At 37.8% G+C, this 18,549-nt stretch overlaps 1 protein-coding gene across 1 annotated transcript in view; it reads left to right on the top strand.

The window, feature by feature from the left end:
* Positions 1-18,455, top strand: part of si:dkey-183c6.8 (protein O-GlcNAcase) — a 28,930-nt gene extending 10,475 nt beyond the window's left edge. The window contains exons 3-17 of the mRNA XM_007250201.4: positions 662-759; positions 1,505-1,635; positions 2,766-2,937; positions 3,172-3,270; positions 4,938-5,207; positions 6,620-6,706; positions 8,138-8,562; positions 9,237-9,411; positions 10,102-10,158; positions 10,240-10,325; positions 10,687-10,791; positions 11,829-11,920; positions 12,077-12,272; positions 12,692-12,848; positions 13,297-18,455. Of these exons, the coding sequence (XP_007250263.3) occupies positions 662-759; positions 1,505-1,635; positions 2,766-2,937; positions 3,172-3,270; positions 4,938-5,207; positions 6,620-6,706; positions 8,138-8,562; positions 9,237-9,411; positions 10,102-10,158; positions 10,240-10,325; positions 10,687-10,791; positions 11,829-11,920; positions 12,077-12,272; positions 12,692-12,848; positions 13,297-13,433 (2,287 nt within the window). The 3' untranslated portion in view covers positions 13,434-18,455. The remainder of the gene's footprint in view (positions 1-661; positions 760-1,504; positions 1,636-2,765; positions 2,938-3,171; positions 3,271-4,937; positions 5,208-6,619; positions 6,707-8,137; positions 8,563-9,236; positions 9,412-10,101; positions 10,159-10,239; positions 10,326-10,686; positions 10,792-11,828; positions 11,921-12,076; positions 12,273-12,691; positions 12,849-13,296) is intronic.
* Positions 18,456-18,549: the final 94 nt, after the last annotated feature.

Below are 18,549 nucleotides of genomic sequence, written 5' to 3'. Positions count from 1 at the left end.
TTACCCCAGGACCCCCTGAGAAACTTATTCTGTTGGAATAGGGCTTAATAGAACTAGAAGCCACCCATGAACCTATGTACAATACAACAAGGACACGAAAATGCTGTTTCCTCTGAGAGAGAGAAGCCGCTGTGTGTGCATGCGCCGCCATCTTGGAACATATGATCTGGTGTTATTACTTTTTTACTGCAACGAGTGGCAGCTTATAAACCGTCAGATGTCTAGAAACTATTAGCCCTCTAATTATAACTATTTTTGTTAAAGTATATCATTGTCATTTTAAAGTGTACAATATGGCTTTTTGAGCCACAGATATATCAATATTCTAATATTGCAATAACACCCTTTTAAAGCACATAAATATATTTTTAATTCTTTAAAATATTTAAACATTTGGAATGAAAATACTGAATATCCTAAAACAATGAATTCTTATTTTCTACATTGCTAAAGAAATGATAATAAGCAATATTAAGGTCAGCAAAAATGACTGAGATCACATTTATTGTACGATTTATCGATATCATGAGCATACAGTGCATACAGTGTACATAGACTGTAACTGTTCTTATGCTGACAGTATAATAATAGAATTTTAATGAAATCCAAATAGTTTGCCTTATCTTTCTCTCTCTCTCTCTCTCTCTTTCTCTTTTCTCAGGATGCAGAGATGGGGTCTCAATACGTATCTCTATGGTCCTAAAGATGACCTGAAGCATCGGCTGCTGTGGAGGGAGGTGTATTCTGCAGATGAGGAAGGTATATGATTCATATGGCAGCTTTATTGATATATTGAAAACCAAAAGCACTGATCTTTCTGACCCTCCTGCTCTCTGTCTCTTACCCTCTGGGTAGGGCCGGGAAAATAATCTTGATATTCTTCAAATGTATGAACAATCCCGATTATGATAACGATTTTACGTTCTTAGATTAAAACTTATGTTTTTTTATTTGTAAACAAACAGAACAATTTAAAGTGATGCACAAGCTATTGTTTCCTTTATATTTAATGTAATTTTTAACGAATTGTAAACATCCACCTTCAACTTTACATGCAGATTTTATACTAAATATGGTGCAAATGTAAATATCCATGTCCTGAGTTTCTATATGTAAAGATGTAGAATCTAGATTATTCCATTTTGAAAGTTGCATTAAAACAGTAACTCAGCCCTGCCTATGAAGGGGTACTGTCTTGCTTTCTTTAGGTTTTAAATAATTGCCAGCCACAACATTTTCCCTCTAATCTCTTATCCTCCATCTAACCTCGATGCACTTAAACCCTGAATGTCTGTCAGGCATTCAGGAAGGAAACTAAACCAGACTGTCTATACTGTTGACCAACTAAGCAGTGTCTGTGTTTGATTTTCTGTCTGCACAAGAATAAAGTCGCAATCTGAACATCCAGCCTCCTGACACCTGAATCTGACTCTTGATTCTTGAAGGCTGAATTTCTAACACCTCTCTCTATCTCTCTGCGTCTCTCTCTCTTTCTTTTCTCCAGCCCAGCTGAAAGCTCTGGTGTGTGAGGCAGAGTCGCGTGGTTTAAGTTTTGTCTATGCTCTTTCTCCTGGTCAGGACATCGTCTTCTCCAGCTCCTCTGACCTCACTCTGCTGAAACGCAAACTTCGACAGGTAACCACCTTATTCCTTTTGATTGAATTTCTGGTTGCTTCATATCAAATAGTTTATGGTCGTAATGTATTTACAGTGAATGCAGCCTGAAGTAGGCGATCATAGAGTAGCTAGCTAATATGCTTACCCAACATTCCAACAGGTTATTTCATGTTATTTTGGGTGTTGTGGGACTTTATATAACTTACAGGACTGTATATCCACTGACTCTATACTCTAATGTACTGAATTTAAAACTTATGTATGTTTGGGTGGATGTTTTAAACCCAGTGCCTTTAACCATAAACACCAGTCCTTTTCTTTGGATGGTGGTAGATAGTTATATGGAACTTCAGATCACTCCCACTGTCGTTAAAGCATTATTTTGTTATTCCTACAGTTACTTATTTGTTAACTCTGAACCACAAATTTATATAAATTTTCTGATTATTATATCACAAAAAGTTTCATTAGGAAAATATTCATAATAAAGGCTAACAGATAAGTATTTAAATAACTATAAATAATAGAAATATACCTGTCGTTTTTGGGTGGAACTACGTAATTGGAGTTCTTAAAAACTTACTAGAGTGTCAGATTACTCCTAGGTTATGATCGAGTTTAAGTTCTACGTAACTTTTTAAATATGAGGTTACAAACTTCTTATACTTTAGAGTGGTTTGGGAAATGCAACCCTGTTATGTAACTATTTTTGGGTTTTGGAATTGACTTGTTTTCACAGATCTTTTTTGCTTAAGCTGTTTTTTCATTTTCAAGATAATTACAGTTAAGGGCATCTTTAAATAGTAACTGCAAATCTTTATGAAAACATCTGCGTTTTTTTCATTGAAGTAAAAATATTGATTCCAAACTTTTGAATGGTAGAATATACAGGAATCTTCACTGCAGAATAAGAAAGCCAGTTATTCCTAGCTATCACATCCATAACTGTGCACACAGCCACACACACACTTCTATACACCCACACACACAGCCCTACTTTATTTTTTAGCTTACCACTGTCCTATTAAGATCTGTCCCACTCCGACTACTTTAAAATTTGTCCCGTTTAGCTCCACAATTCCCTTAAGTGTTGCTGAAGACTGAATCTTGCTCCACTTTCTGTTGATCTTTCTCCTCCTCAACACTAGGTGGCAGAGCTGGGCTGCCAGGCGTTCGCCATCCTGTTCGACGACATCGACCACTCCATGTGCCAAGCTGACACTGAGGCCTTCTCCTCATTCGCTCACGCTCAGGTGTCTGTGGCCAATGAGATCTTCCGTTTCCTGGGGGAACCACCTGTCTTCCTCTTCTGCCCCACAGGTAGACTGATAAACCTCAGCCTCTCTGCCCTCATACAACTGAATCCAGTTCAATTTGAGGCTGAAAAAACAATAGTTTAAACTAAACTTTCACAAAAACAATGTACAAATGAAAAAACAAACTTTTAACACTATTAAATAAATAGATAATTTATTTATTATTGCATTGTCACAGTCTCTCTCTCTCTCTCTCTCTCTCTCTCTCTCTCTCTCTCTCTCTCTCTGTTCTCTGTAGAGTACTGTGGTTCTCTCTGTTCTCCCAGCGTGTCCAAGTCTCCATATCTGCTGACAGTGGGTGAAGACCTGCTGCCTGGCATCTCTGTCATCTGGACAGGCTAGTGCTTATCTAAGCGTTGTGTAAATCATAAACATCACATAACTCTGCCAACACCAACACCTGATCCCAGATCTGCATTCTCTCTATGGAACATTAGTCCAGTGTCTGTATTAACAGACAGAGTTGGATAGCGTGACTAAGCTGTTCTGAGGTCTGCATTCCTGTGGGACTTCATGGGTCCTCTGGGTCACATTGCATGGTAACAGGCAGTTAACTTGTCCAGGTGTGGGACAATATACACATGCAGAAAAAAAAAATATTACTTTTTTTATTGTGATTTAATAAAGAATTAATACAGCTATTATTAATAATTAGTAATACATTTAAGCTAAGCTAAATAATCAATAGAAAAGTGATATATTATTCTGAATTCATAAAAAACATATGAATTGTATATTACTGTGCTAGAGAAATGATGGAGTCTGTAGACAGCCAGACATTTTTGTACATGTACAACTATGAAATTAAAGTTAAGTTTTCTGAAAGACCTCTATTATACTGTTTTAAAGATGCTTTAAAATGATTTACACGTCAGTTCCCAGGTAACTATTCTCAGCTGAGAAGGTTGAGGGACAAAAAAAAACACTTAATTTAGTTTCTCATCTTTACTTTTGCTGGTTCAGGGCATTTTAAATTGTAGTCCTCTATTCCCAAGCCTTCTTCTCTAACTTTTAGGCTACATGGCCCCAATCAGTAAATACAGAATCAGATTAGCTACACCCCCAAAGCCACTGATTCAAAAACATGGCTTCTGAATGTGTATATAATAAAAAACATTCCAGTATGCGATAGTGGGGCAGTGAACCCCATTCAAACTGAATCCTGCTCAATTCTGGGATTTGAGCTCACAGCTGTCCGGCTGGTGGCTCAAACAACTGGTCAGTAGGTCACCAATACCAGACACTGCACATTTCTAAATCTCCACAAGCCATACGCTCACATTTAATTTAGTGCAGGGATGTTTAAATAATGTATTTTACAGTTTTTTATTATTATTGTATTATTTATGTATTTCTGTATAATTTATGGTGAAATTGTATTATTTATGATGAAATTGAAGAGAGACCATTTAACACATTATTTATGATGCATGAATGTATTCATTTTACATCTTTCTACAGCTTATTCAATGTCCAAGATGCATAATAATATAATAGTTTTTTTGCAGATCTGTCTCTGCAACCAGGTATATTTACATTTACAAAGTACAAAGATTTTTTTTCATAGTACTGCTTTATAGATGAAAATACACCAGTGTTGTTTTTGTAAATGGGTCGTCATACATGTACAGCCTATTAAATTTGAAAGAGTGCAATAGAAACCTTTTTCTTCTTAAGCAGAAGAAAAAATGTGAACAGAATTCTGCTGTGATTAATCTGATCATTTTGATCAAACGGATTGTCAATACTAGTATGTATGCATGGTATACTGAATCAGGTGTACATAAAACAGATGGGGCTGCATGCATGTGCAATATATCACCATATTCTATTACAGGCAAAACATATTCTTCACATTTTATTTCTTATCATTAAAAGGGAAGTGAGATTTAATACAAAAATAAAAACCTTCATCTTTACACTAAGCTTTTCAATATGGATGTTCAATGAAAGCTCATGCATTCTGATGAAATAGGCTAATGGGCTTCCCCCTCTCTCCAACAGGGAGCAAGGTGATCTCGCGGGAGCTGAGTGCTGATTCTCTGGTGGAGGTGCAGTCTGTGCTGCAGCGCCCTCCTCTGGTTTGGGACAATCTCCATGCTAATGATTACGATTCCCGTCGCGTCTTCCTGGGGCCCTTCAAGGGCCGCCCGCCCGGCCTGCAGGCCAACCTCAGGGGTCTACTGCTTAACCCGAACTGCGAGTTTGAAGCCAACTACATCCCTCTGCACACACTGGGGAGCTGGCACAAAGCAGGGAAGGAGGAGAGAGAAGGTGAGAGAAGTGAGGAAGGTAAAGAGAGGAGGAGGGAAAGTGAGAGCTTACTGGATAAGTGATAACAGGAGTGCAGAAGTCTGAGAGGAGGAGAGAGCAGGATGTGATGAAAGAGGAAGGAGTGTGAGACTGTGGGATGGTGCCAGATTGTGTGTGAAAGTGGAGATTTGATTGTGTCAAAGAGAGAAGAAATGTCATAACGGAAAGTGATGGTGGGTCAAAAGGGCAATTGCACCCAAGTGAATCTTGGAGGGACAGTGAGAAATGGGCTTGGTGAGTGAAAGCAGTGAAAGAGAGGGAGAGAGAGAGGGATGTGTAGAGAAGAAGAAGTGGTGTTTCAGGCTGTAATGAGTGCTGAAGGAGTGGGAAAGCATGAACTTCAAGGCCCTTGAGCCAGAGGTCAGTCATCATGAGTACAAAAGAGCAAGTGAGGAGTGACATAATATAATTAGCTTTTTATCTCTTGAAGCACTGAGTGGACACGACTCGCTCACACTCCCCCACACACAGCCCGCTTTGGAGTATTTCTGCACTGGTTTACTGCTCTCTCTCTCTCTGTGTTGGCTTCATTAGACTATATTTATGGTGTGCCCATTTACAGCACTTTAATTGCTTAAGGGTGCTTAAATCGGAAATACAACTAAAGATGTGATAGATATACCACTACAAACACTTAGAGGCTGCTCCCAAAACAGAGGCTGTCTCTGAGGTTGTGTATGGAAAATATCATCTAATTAAAAGCAATATAATATTAAAAGGAATAAGAGTTCATTAAAATGTGTAAGTTTTTTATATGCAAGTTGATCAAACATATTTAAGTAATGTAAAAGTGTTGTATATATTTTAATCAAGTTAACACAAACCTTTCAGTCTGACATATTCATACATTAATCATCAAAGTGATGAACCAGATCTGGCCCACAATTTATATTTTTATCCTGGCCACATAATACTATGGAAGGACTGTTTGCACTGATTAAAGAATATCATATACGATTTTTAATTCTACCAGTGGTATGGTCTCATTAACTCATATTTGTTTCCGTTATGCTATCAATACAGTTTAAGTTGAGCCTCAAAAATATTTATACATGTGACTATGTCTTTCTTCAATAATTCTTTGATTAATTTTTGTTTTGTTCACATCTGAATGTTAGAACTCCCTCTATCACATGGGAACTGGGAGGATTTGGTGGGAGGTGATCTTATGATGTCCTTACATTTGATGAACAGCAGTTAGAAAGTTGTGCCACTTTTGAACTGTTCTTCACATTGTTTCGCAGATGTAGAGTGGTGCAGCTGAATAAGTGCTACAGAAAAAAAAAAAATAGTCCCATAGTAATTGCTTACTATTTTATAAATGTCCCATTATGTACGTAAACACTGTTCATTTTTGTGTGTGTGTATTTTAGGTGAAGGACATATGTACTGCCCAGACCGAGCTCTTTCTGCTGCACTACAGGACTGGATGAATGAACTGAGTCAGCCTTTACAGCCTGGTACTGACATGCCTACATGTATTTAACACCTAAACTAAGCCTTTTATAGTTACAAATTCCCAAAAATAACTGTCATAAACAACATCATGCCATTTTAAGAAGAGCACTTGCTTATTACTACAGAAACACATAATATTATAGCAATATGTATATTTTTGTTGTTTTTTATAACTATTTTAGTATAAAAATCATCAAAACTAATCATACCATCATGGTCAAAGCTGCTGGAAAGCTGCTTTCACTAATTAATTATTGTTGTTAATATATATTTGTATATATTTTATTATGCAGTATTTAGTCTGTAGAAAATGGGTGTCTGACTTACTTAGTCTTGGTTTTAGAGGCAGAGAAAAGTGCTTCTGCTTTTTCTCACACACATTGAAACACTCTCAGCAGGCCTTTGACCACTTTGTGACTGTGGACCAAAGCACTTTTGAAGTTTCTTTACTCAGCGGCTATCTTCACAATACCCCTAGGCACACATTTCTTTTACTGTAGAGAGGCCTATAAACCTGCAAACAGAAAATACTAAAATAGAAAACCACTGGGGATAAAACAGAGTTATTTGGCTCAAATAACAATTAAAATTGTTTTTTTAGGTATTTCTGGCTACTCTGCAATTCTCCACCCCGTCAGCATGGCATTTTATAATAAGGCTGCAGCATTACAAGCTATTCCATCCAGTAAAGTGTCTCCTTTTCCTTTAACAATGTCTCTGTCATATCCTGTTAATTACATTAGCCTGTAAATTACGCATGCTTTTCTGCACCTTAAATATGTACCTGGTTTTAATACCACATTTCAAAGTGACCCAAATTGGAGTTGACAATGTCAGATTTAGTTTGTTTTTGTCGTTAAGGCTTCCACACAGATAACACATCAAAAAGATTAAATTTGGGACATTTTTACTTTTTAAATTGTTTAAATTGAGCCTTAGAGTTTACAATCTCTGATTTTGGTCACTAACAGCATATTTATTTTGTAAAATTGTCTCAAAGCATCATTGTGACACATTTTTACCATAAAATATTAGCTTTGAAATCACACTGATGCTCCACTAACATGAAATAAAGAATGACGTGTCTAGCATTACTGCTGGGGGCTTAGCTTATTAGAAAATGCACTATAATTGTGACTTTGGCAAAATGGGAAAGACAGTATTTACATGAATTAGTCATATTTGTGTAAAATCCTGTAATATTACTCTACCACCCTAGTCCACATGCTTCTTACCCCTTCAGTGACAGTTCTGTGTTTCTCAGCTTGTAAGTTGCATGTGTAAAGCATGTCCTTTAGGGATGGCTCAAATTACATATTACACCTCTGATGGTAGGGGAGCCCAATTGCAATTTTAGACTGCTTTAAGTGGGAATTACATACTTAAGTATTTCTGCTTCATGTCTAAATGAAACTTTTCGTTACCTCTCTCAGGTCGGCAGATCAGACCTACAGAGCACAGGTCTTCTGCCCACTCCACCAAACACAAACCTTCTGAAAGCTCAGACAATCAGTACGGTGCCCATTCCAGACCCTCCTGCACAGCGGGGCCTCTCCCTGCCTGCTCCTCTCAACATCGCAAACCCACTGCTGCTGGGAGGGAGGGCGGGGCTGGGCCTTTGCGGAGTGAGGAGCGGGCCAATGGGGGCCACAGCCGGGAGAAGGTGCAGGGAAAGGCTCTGTGTGCTGGTAAGGGTCCTTTGAACGAGGTGCAGGTGCGACTGCTGGTGGGCCTGTACTACTTACCCCATGAACACGGCCCACCAGCCCAGAGCCTGCTGCAGGACCTCACCTGGCTCAAAGCCAACTGCAACTTCGTCAGTGCCAATGGCAATGGCAAGAAGACCCAGCCTCAGAAGGTAAATGCTGTATATATAAAGTGTATGTGTATCAATTAGACAGGCATGACGTGATATCGACATTGGCCCGATATCTGGATTTGGCCGATGTTTTAAAACAATACTTACTGATATATTTATTTTATACTGGAAAAAAATGTGATGGTGGCTATTCTAATACAATTGGCTAATACTGTCCAAACAATGTAAAAATACCTTTCATGTTATTGCTTGCATACAGCTGGATAAAAGCAATATATATATATTTTTTTATATATATAAGTTATGCCGGGGTGTCCAGTCTCTCTGTAAGTTATAAATGTGTATATTCTCATCGTCATCAGATATATACATGCATAATATCAGATATCATCATTGACCCAGTATATCCATATCACACATATTAATCCTTAATATGAATGATAATTTCATTAAATGCGACCTTAAACTACAAATGCTACCTTAAAGTATGTGTGATTTATATCAGAATCATATCTGGCAGAATACAAAAAAACATATTTAATTTGTAATCTGAGAAACATTATTCATTAATTTCAATTATATGTACTCTACAGGAACAGAATATTTGGATGTAATGTAATCATTGTGAATTTACTGGTAGTCTATCGTTTGTATTTATATGGAAAATAACCCTATCTAATATTGCCCTATTGCTGTTCTTCTCTCTTTCTCAGGTGGAGGAGTGGCGAGCCAGGGCGGGGCGGTTTCTAGCAGCGTGTGATGAGATTGCAGCGCTGCATGGCAGTGTGGTGAACAGCGTGAACAGGGCTGTGCTATATGATCTTTACCCCTACGTATGGGACCTGAGGAACACCATGCTGGTAGCCAAGGCCTTCATCAGCTGGCTGGGTGAGAGAAAAAGAGAGTGAGAGAGAGAGAAAGATAGACTGGCAAGTTTAACAAAATATTACAATTATATTACTACAATGAGGAAAATGCAGTGATAAACTGCTATACATTTTTTCAATGCAATGTCTTTTACATATTAAGCATATAAGGGTGTGGAGGATCATTGGGGTGGAGCTTGTAGGTTTGAAGGTGGAATCCTAGGTGTTTAAAGGGAGACTGTCATAGAGAGAGCGAGAGAAAGAATTAGAAATAGATAGGCTGTCAAGATTAACTGTAGGACTATTATTGGATGGAAAAAAACAGCTTAAATTGCTATAGATTTGCAATCTATATTTTCACCAGAAGTCAATAATGCAACATAATGATTTTAATTATATCCTTTTTGTGTCCAGGATTTTAGTAAAATACATTTTACTGGGAAGATATAAGCTACCACTAGTAGATATAGTATGTATGGGAAATAAACAGATTGACTTTTCCCTTTTGCATCAAGCAGCAAAAAATATATTTTAAGTGTATTACATAACATTGTGCATACTGAGGTCTGAATATTAATACTGCACACATTTAGATGGCATGCTGAAATTATGTACCAGTATGTTAATATATAATATATATCCTTCTCATTTTCTTTTGTGCCTCTTTTACTTTCTCAATTTCATTACTTTTTCTCTCTTACTTTTTCTTCAGAGGGGCGTGTGATGAGTGAAAGTTCTTCACTGGGTTCCTGGAAGAACTGCTTCCACTGTAAGTAAAGCTTCTGTTTGATTTTCACATCCATTTTACATGAGCCTTCACCGCAGAGACTGAGGAGCTTTTTTTCAACAGGGTGTGGAGCATCATCAGGGGCGGAGCTTGTAGGCGTGGAGGCAGAGCCCTGGGTGTTTAAAGGGGGACTTTCTGGAGAAGTACAGGTAGGAATAACATGGTATGATAACTGTTTATTTGGCTGATAGGGACATGTGTACTATTTTATTGTATAGTCATCTCAATTAATATTTCTTATGTTTAATTTTCTCGTATGCTTTATTAAAATGATCAGTGCTGTTGTTGCGTTTTTTTTATATGCAAAAAAACAGAACCTGCACTAACAGTGAGATTCAAAAGCCCATGGTGATATTTACAGTATATTTTCTCTGGTCAGAAATTAGCTTAAATTGTTAAAGGGTTAAGTAAACATAATTGAAGACTCTTAAAGAATAAGTCCTGGAACTTATGTAGGGTTAATCTCACTTGTTTATACCTTCCGTCTGTTGTATGTGTTTGTGTTTGTAGATGCTTCTCCCTGTGGGCACCAGCAGTGAGCTGTTTAGTCACCCTCCTCCACTCTTCCCCACCTCTCGCCTCTACAACATACGGCCCTTCCAGCACAAAGACAAGGTGAGGTACAGTACATGCATTTACACACATTGACTTCTATAAATATACTTACATACCATTCTTCCCTCTTAAAATAGAAAGTAAAATAATATTTCCTCTACAAATATTTGTCTGTCAATTTATCACTATTGACAACAGGGAATAAAAGTGTTTTTTCTATAGCATTACTCAAAGAACCATGTCGTTAGGCCCTATGTTGCTCCACAGCCTACAATTAGGCACTCTATAAATCATACTAATAGATCAGATTGTCTCTTAGTCAAGAGTCAAGAATTCTTTAAAAGGGATCTGAGATCTACTGAGATTCCCTTTGGCAGTTGTATGTATAATCTCAGTTATGCCATTTTAAAAATCACAGTAAAACAGTAATTTAAATAATCAAATTAATTTGATTAACCTCCCAGCCCTACATATAACTATAAGAAAATGCATTTCTTTTTTTAAAGCAAACTTTCTTCAGAATCAAATGTAAGCACATGGGACTGTTTAATTTGATCGAGCTTAAAACATTTTTAATTTTTAAATGTAATTCACTTCAATTACAATAAATACACATTATCAATGCAAACAAATATAAATGTACAAGTTTTGTTAGACTTGAAAAGTAGAGGAATACAGGTTTCCCTAACCTTAACAATATACCTTACTCTTTATCCTTTTCCTAACTTGTAACAAAACTTTCTTTAGGATCAGATCTAAGAATCGATTTGAATGAGTTTGGGTTAACATTCATTCTGGGAGTTTCAAGACTCAAGTAGTGATTGTCTGTTGGGACAATTGATATAATCTGTATTTCAGAATGTAAGGCACCTTGCGGGCATGACAGAAACGTACATGATTTGATTAATCGTTGCTTTGATGTGCTGCAATCATTGCATGTATTAGTTTAGTTCCACCCTGTTAAAAACTATGTATTTTGTGTGAAACACAAACTTTGGAAAGGCTTTAGAAAGTGTCAACATTGATGTTTTGCTATAAACCCTGACTAAATTATTTATTAGCATGTTTTATTCTGTTTTTGTCTTCTGCTCCACTAGGTGGAGCTGTACCGCATGGTGCGCCAGCTGCATCAGAGGGCTAAAGGTGCTCAGGACTCCGCAATGGCCCATCCAGACTTCATTGGTGACAGGTTATACCGGTTCCCATTCAGAATGCTTTAATGAAGAATAACACAGTTTACCTTCCCCTCTGACCCTCCCGACTTCACCAGACCCAGCATCTGGGCAGTTAATAGTTTAGTTGTGTGAAATCATGTGTTTGTGTGTTTGTGTTTATGTGTCTTCAGATGCCTGGGTGCCTCGCTGGCCCTCTGCCCGGAGTACAGCTTTGTTCTGGAGGATGAGCTGGGTGTGTGTGGGTGTGCGGTTGGCATCTTGGACGTGCGCTCCTTTGCCAAGCGATGTCAGGCCACCTGGCTGCCTGCTATGAGGGATAAATACCCCACGCGTCCGCATGGAGCCAACGGACACGCCGCCACAAAGGTCAGGGTTTCAGTCAGGAGAAATCAGGACAACTTAATGTGCAGAAATTATTTGCATATTTGTTTTAATCCTGTTTTTAACCATGTTCTTATAATATATATGCAAATCATTTATATCAGTTAATTAGTAATTGATAATTAGCTACTGGATAATGAAGTAGTTTCACAGACTGGGATTGGGCCTAGTTTTGTACTACACAGCGTTCTGAATGGAGATTTTCCATTGAAAGGAAATATATATATATATATATATATTCTATGACTAGGATTGATCCATGTCTGGGAGTACTAATGGGAGTTTAAGTAGAGTAGTGTAGACAGTTCCTTTTTTTTGTATAAAAATACATAAAATGCTATAAAATGTTTACTATTCCTGCTTTCTTCTCTGAGTGGATTTATATTTCTGCTGTGTGACTGTAGGAGGCACTGCTGTGTTTTCATGAGGAGCAGGATTACCCAGACTCCCTGCTGTACCACTTCCCCTCCCAGCTCCGCCTGGAGGCGCTGCCTGAACTGGTGGACTGCAGCATCAGCAGAAGCCTCCTCACCTCCCTGCTCACAGCACTCAAAGCCAACGGTGAGAAAGAGAGGGAGATTTGTGCACTGTATGTTAAAATACTCCTTCAAATGTGCATTCAACTGCTTTAAGTTGCACCCTTTGCTGACACACATGTGCAAATGCCCACACACACATATACAGCTTGTCTAGTGGAGAGAATAGGGTTCTTTTGAGCAGAGCTAGAGGTCTACAAAGAAAAAACTATGAATGCAGCCTTTGAATCCAGACTTTAACCCACCATGCAGTAAACGCACACACAAATACATACTTGTGAGCACACACACACACACACACAGTGAGAACATGTGTCCAGAGCAGTGGGCAGTCTTCACTGCAGTGTGGTATTCAGGGCATGACAGATGTTGCTATACTCTTTAGATGCTGATTTATCTTTTTCCATCTCCATAGTATTGATGGTCCAATTTAGCCCAATAACAACTCTTCTGCTCTGTCTCTTTCTCTGTAGGTTCTCAGGGTGTGTTCTGTGAAGTGCATCCCACAGACCGCCTGAGGCTGGAGTTTCTCACTAAGCTGGGCTTTCTAGAGATCCTGCGGGGGGAAGCGCGCTCCACAGAAGGGCTCATACTGGGCAGACTGCTCTAGAGCCTTATCAGCACATGAATGACCACCAAGGACCTACATGGACTTTTCTGGAAAAGATATAGAGCAAGTTTATTAAAGGGAATTCAGGGCTTAAAGGAATATGGTAGCATTTAAAATTATTATAAAATTAGACAATGAATCTGGGAGTTTTTTGAGCATTTCAATTGTACACCACGCATACAGTAGGAACAGCTACGATTAAAAAACAGTGTACAGAAAAACATTTATTTAAGTAAAGAAATCACATTTGAGAACAAATTTTACACATTGTTAGTTATCTTGATATTGAGTGAAGTATTTCTGTTAAGGCCTATTTTACACATCTTGGCACAGCATGTGTGTTTTGGAACATCTTGCTTTTAATTCCAGTGTCCAGAGTTGGAGCCACAGCAATGTATTCTACACACAGAACACTGCATGTTCAGAATAAGCATACATCTTATGCAAAATGCTGCACACAAATACCCATTCAGCCATAATATTAAGCTACCTGTCTAATAATGCTGCCAAAATAGCTCAGCGTCATTGATGCATAGAGTCGAGAGGACCTCGGAAAGTGTCCTGTAGTATGTGGCACCAAGATATTAGCAGCAGATGTGAGATTTGGCCTTGGGAAAGAGCCTTGGGTGTTAAAGCTGAAGAAATACTGCACTCATTTTCGGGATTAGCTAACAGTGAAATAGCTGCATTGGTGGTGGTCAACATGATTCATTTGCACAATGCTGCTTAATACCACCTTCTTCCTGTACTGATATAAGGGATTCAATCATTGAAAGCCTGCATAAGATTTAGACAAGCTTGAACATCTTTTCCAGAACAGTCTGTTTAGAGTCTCCCTACTGGACTGAGTAGAAGCGTTAAGCTTTGCTTTGTTCAGGATGGTGTTGGGGCAGCTATTGCAGCTATGAGAGTTCCCATCAGCCCTCTCTGTTTACTAGGGCCAGAGTTCCTAAAGACTCTTGACAGTAAGAGTGCTGATCTACTCAGCCAGTCTGGGTTGGTTATGCTTACTGTATTTTTGGCATTATATGGTGCACTGTATAATAAGGTGCTCTATCAATGAGCGTCTATATTCCGGTCTATTTTATACATAAAGCGCAGCGGATTATAAGGCACATTTTAAAAAAACACTGTAAGGAACTTCTAATTCAGCAGGTCTTACCGCTGGGCGGTGGTGGGGTTAGTTAACTAAGCTAAGTAAAGCTAAACTAAGTAAACAAAACTGTAAAGTCAAACGAGCGCCGAATGTAAATCTACACAGGAAATTAAAGGATTTAAAGTTAGCCTTATAGTGCGGAAAATACAGTAATCATACCATGAAGGGATAATAATTGTGGGTCTGAGGTTTCTCTTGCTAAAAAGATGGTGATAAATACACTCAGCATCAAAAAATATATAGTTGCACCCAGAAGGAATCAACAGACTAGGAATAAACTTGGTTGGTAGCTTGTACAGATTTGTACGAAGCCAGATCACCTTTGGTCTACATTACAGGCACTTTGTACGCCCAATGTTACATTAATAAGTGCTAATAAATAAGCACTTAAATGCTAGTGCACATACTGTTGCTATCTCAAGAGCTTGCCTTAAAGACACAGATACTTTTCATTTACCAGCTGTATCGTCAGACCTATCTCTGCATTCAACACCCTAAGCTAATAAACCTGCTTGAGACTGATTAATGTAGGACACCATTAGGAACCTCTACAACTTCATGCTGAGACATGTTTCGTTACACATGCGTTACACAGCCCTCTGTATATGTAGCTCAGTAAATCTTTATCTTTATCTTCAATAGCATTGCAAACTAACATATCCTTTTGAGTGCAACCATTTTTTTTATATTGAGTGTAAGGGTCTAGTTGTAGCTGTGCTAAGCAATTTCTTCCTATATGGTGCAATGAAACAATAGAAGCCATATCGCCCCCTGTGCTTCCTGTTATATTGTATTGCAGTCTGTCGGAATATCAACATAATTTTTCTAAACATTAGAGCTCATTATGAATTATTTAACATATCAGCTAATGGATTTGTTGTATAACTGCAGGATTAGCATTAAAACTACTGTACTGCGCTAACTTTTCCAGAGATGTCGGAGCATACTTATTATATGTTAGTAGGAACAAATCTGTGAACCCACACTAGCCCTTCAATGCATAGACCAGTATCCTGCTGGATATTCTTCTGCCAGGAACTTATCTACAATGTAATAAAATAGAAATCTGGTCAGTAATCAGCACTTCTGCTCAAGGTTCTTTATGAACATCTCCCCCTGATCACTCCATCATAACCCAGTTACTCAGTTTGATTTAATTGAGTTCTCTTTCTTCTGTTGGTTTCTTCACTGAAGCAGCACTTCTTCCACTGGATCACTCTACTCGTAGTAGCTTTGGCGGTAATGATGTGTAGCTTGTTCTGAGTGGCCGCAAGCTTGTGTGTTGGAACCGTTGATCATTTTCGAAGACTAAAGCACAATAGCTAGGTTGTTGTAGATGATGACTACGTTGTGGTAGGAGAGACAACAGTTAACTGTGTTTACATGCACACAAGTGGTTCCATATTGGTATAACCAAGACGCAGCTGATAGATCAGCTCTAACAGCTGGGTATAACTGTCATAGTGTGAGTCTAGTTTGATTAAAGAATGATTAAAGAGCTGTCTGAGGTAGATTCTGGACTACCCAACATTTTAATGATTTTCCATTCTAAGGAAAAAAATAATTGAATAGGCTAAATCCCATTTTGGGAAATTCTAATTCTAGTAAATATGCTTTTTTTTTTAACTAAGCATTTTAGAGGTTGGCCTTCTGACTGTAATGGTAAGAAAAAAATTAAGAACAGATTTTCTTAAGAATACCAGTTTTTCTTATCTTTTCACTTTAAGTTAAGAAGATTGGGCCTGATTTCCCAGTAATAGTCTACATTAGATTTGTGTTGTACTTCACACAATCACAATTGTTTGCAGCTCTGTTCTTATATTGATAAATCCCACTGTCCTCTTAAATGTAACAAATCCTAATAAGAAAGCATTCATAAGTGACAGAATCTTTGTGAATAGTCTGAGTTTTAAGGAGATATTTCTTCATAAGAATGGCTCACTGTTTTTAAATTAATTTAAAAAAAAGTCTTAAAGGGGACATATTAAACCTCTTTTTAAACAAGATAAAATAGGTCTACGGATCTTTGCACAAAATCACTCTCGCATACAGAGATATCATCAGCTCTATTCTGTGTCAGTTTCAGTCCCTTTCAGAACGAGCTGTTTAAGGGCTTTTCCTGTAGCCATAAGGCTTGGCTTCTTATGCATGGGTGCTTATAAAACCAGCAGACCGAAATAGCAGATCTTTAACTGATCTAGTGGGTGGGGCTCTGGTGTGTGTTGACGGGTGAGGTTTGGTGCAAGGGTGGTTCTATGCAATTTTCCTGATCATGACGTCACAATAAGAGAGCCATCCAAACGATTCATAGAAGCATATGGTTACTGACACCTGACAAACTCTTTCAGCTTATGCACAAAAAACTGATGGGATTTTGAGCTAGGAGTGTTTATAGGGGCAGTTGAGACTCAAGTGCTCTCAAGAGCTCTCAATGTTCTCAAGAGCTTCTTTGTGATTTTTATTATGTAACCATTTGTAATGTAACCTTTTATGCCACATTTCACTGTTTATCATACACAGTGTGAGACATATTTTAAATCTGTTCAGTGGAAAACAAAGTGATTTTTTGTACTGTTCTAATTTAGAACAGTACTTCAAAAATATCTCTATTTTAATCCCTGGTAACATTAATTCTAGTTATTTAAAACTTTAAGTTCAGATCCTGCTATTTTCCTTAATAATATTATTTTAAAGATATTTTAAAAATCTAAAAATATTTTTTTCTGTAATAACTTTTCATCTTAACTCTTTCTTAAGTATGAAATAAATAAAAAAGCACATCTCTGAAGAATTAATTTTTTAAGGCACTTGTAAATTCGATTCAGATCTTTTTTAAACAGAAACTAAAGTGTGAATCTATATAAGTGCAAAGTGAAAGATTAATCTATTACACAGACTTAGACTGAGAGCTTAGTCAAACAGTTGTTTGCATGTAAACATAGCTACTGTGTCTTCAGACAGCTCTTTTATCTCTTATGTACATACAAAACACACACACTCACACATACACACACACTCACACACACGCTCACACTTATTCACGCCATGTTTTAGTCATTTTGTTGAATAAAAATACTAACAGCTATATGTTTTTCTCTCTCACTCTCACACACACATACACACACAGACACACACACACACAGAGACACACACACAGCTTTTTACAGTATGAATACGGTCTTGGTCTCCTTCCTGCAGAAATTAATGTGATGAATCACCCAATGGCACTATGAGCTTTTTATAGCTCCCTTTTTCTGTGCAGGATACACACCTACCAACCTACTCTTTCTCTCTCTCTCTCTCTCTCTCTCTCTCTCTCTCTCTCTCTCTCACACACACACACACACACACACACACACACTTAAACACTATATAAATAACTCTGAAGAAGAAACCATTATCAGTTTTAGCCCCCTTACTGCATGCACACACACTTTCACAACTCTGAGTATATCACATCTGCTTACGCCCTCTATCTTTTAGCAGTAGCCCATGATTGCCATAGCAACTAAATCTCACGAGTCATGACGTTTTTTTTGCTTTTTCACCTCCCTGTAGGTATTTTTGTTGGAGGTTTGCCATCAAACTGACGTTACACTTTAGATGATCATGTTATTTTGCATGTCCCCTTTTTGGATGTTGTGTTTAAGCTCATCTTTGCACTGATTTTGGCTGGTTTTAATATCGCTGCCATGGTTTGTTTACTAAAAGGCCTCAGAATGGGCTAGTACCGATATTTAATGTAGAATCTTTTATGTTGGATGTTTTTAAAAGTTCTTTAATTAAAAAAATAATGGTCAAACTTTTTTGTACTGGAATGAAGTTTGAAGTCTGTTTACAGTACTAATAAACGCTTTTTGTTTTAAGTCAAACTCTGCCTTGTTTTTCAGGTGGCAAAGAGTGAGACTTTGGTTTTTCTTCTTTGTTGGTAGTATTTCTGTTGTTGGGGAGAACAAAAAG

Source organism: Astyanax mexicanus, chromosome 8 (genome assembly GCF_023375975.1).
Source record: "Astyanax mexicanus isolate ESR-SI-001 chromosome 8, AstMex3_surface, whole genome shotgun sequence".
In the NCBI taxonomy this organism is placed as follows: Eukaryota; Metazoa; Chordata; class Actinopteri; order Characiformes; family Acestrorhamphidae; genus Astyanax; species Astyanax mexicanus.
Note: the sequence above shows the minus strand (reverse complement) of the source record. Positions and strands in the feature narration are given on the sequence as shown.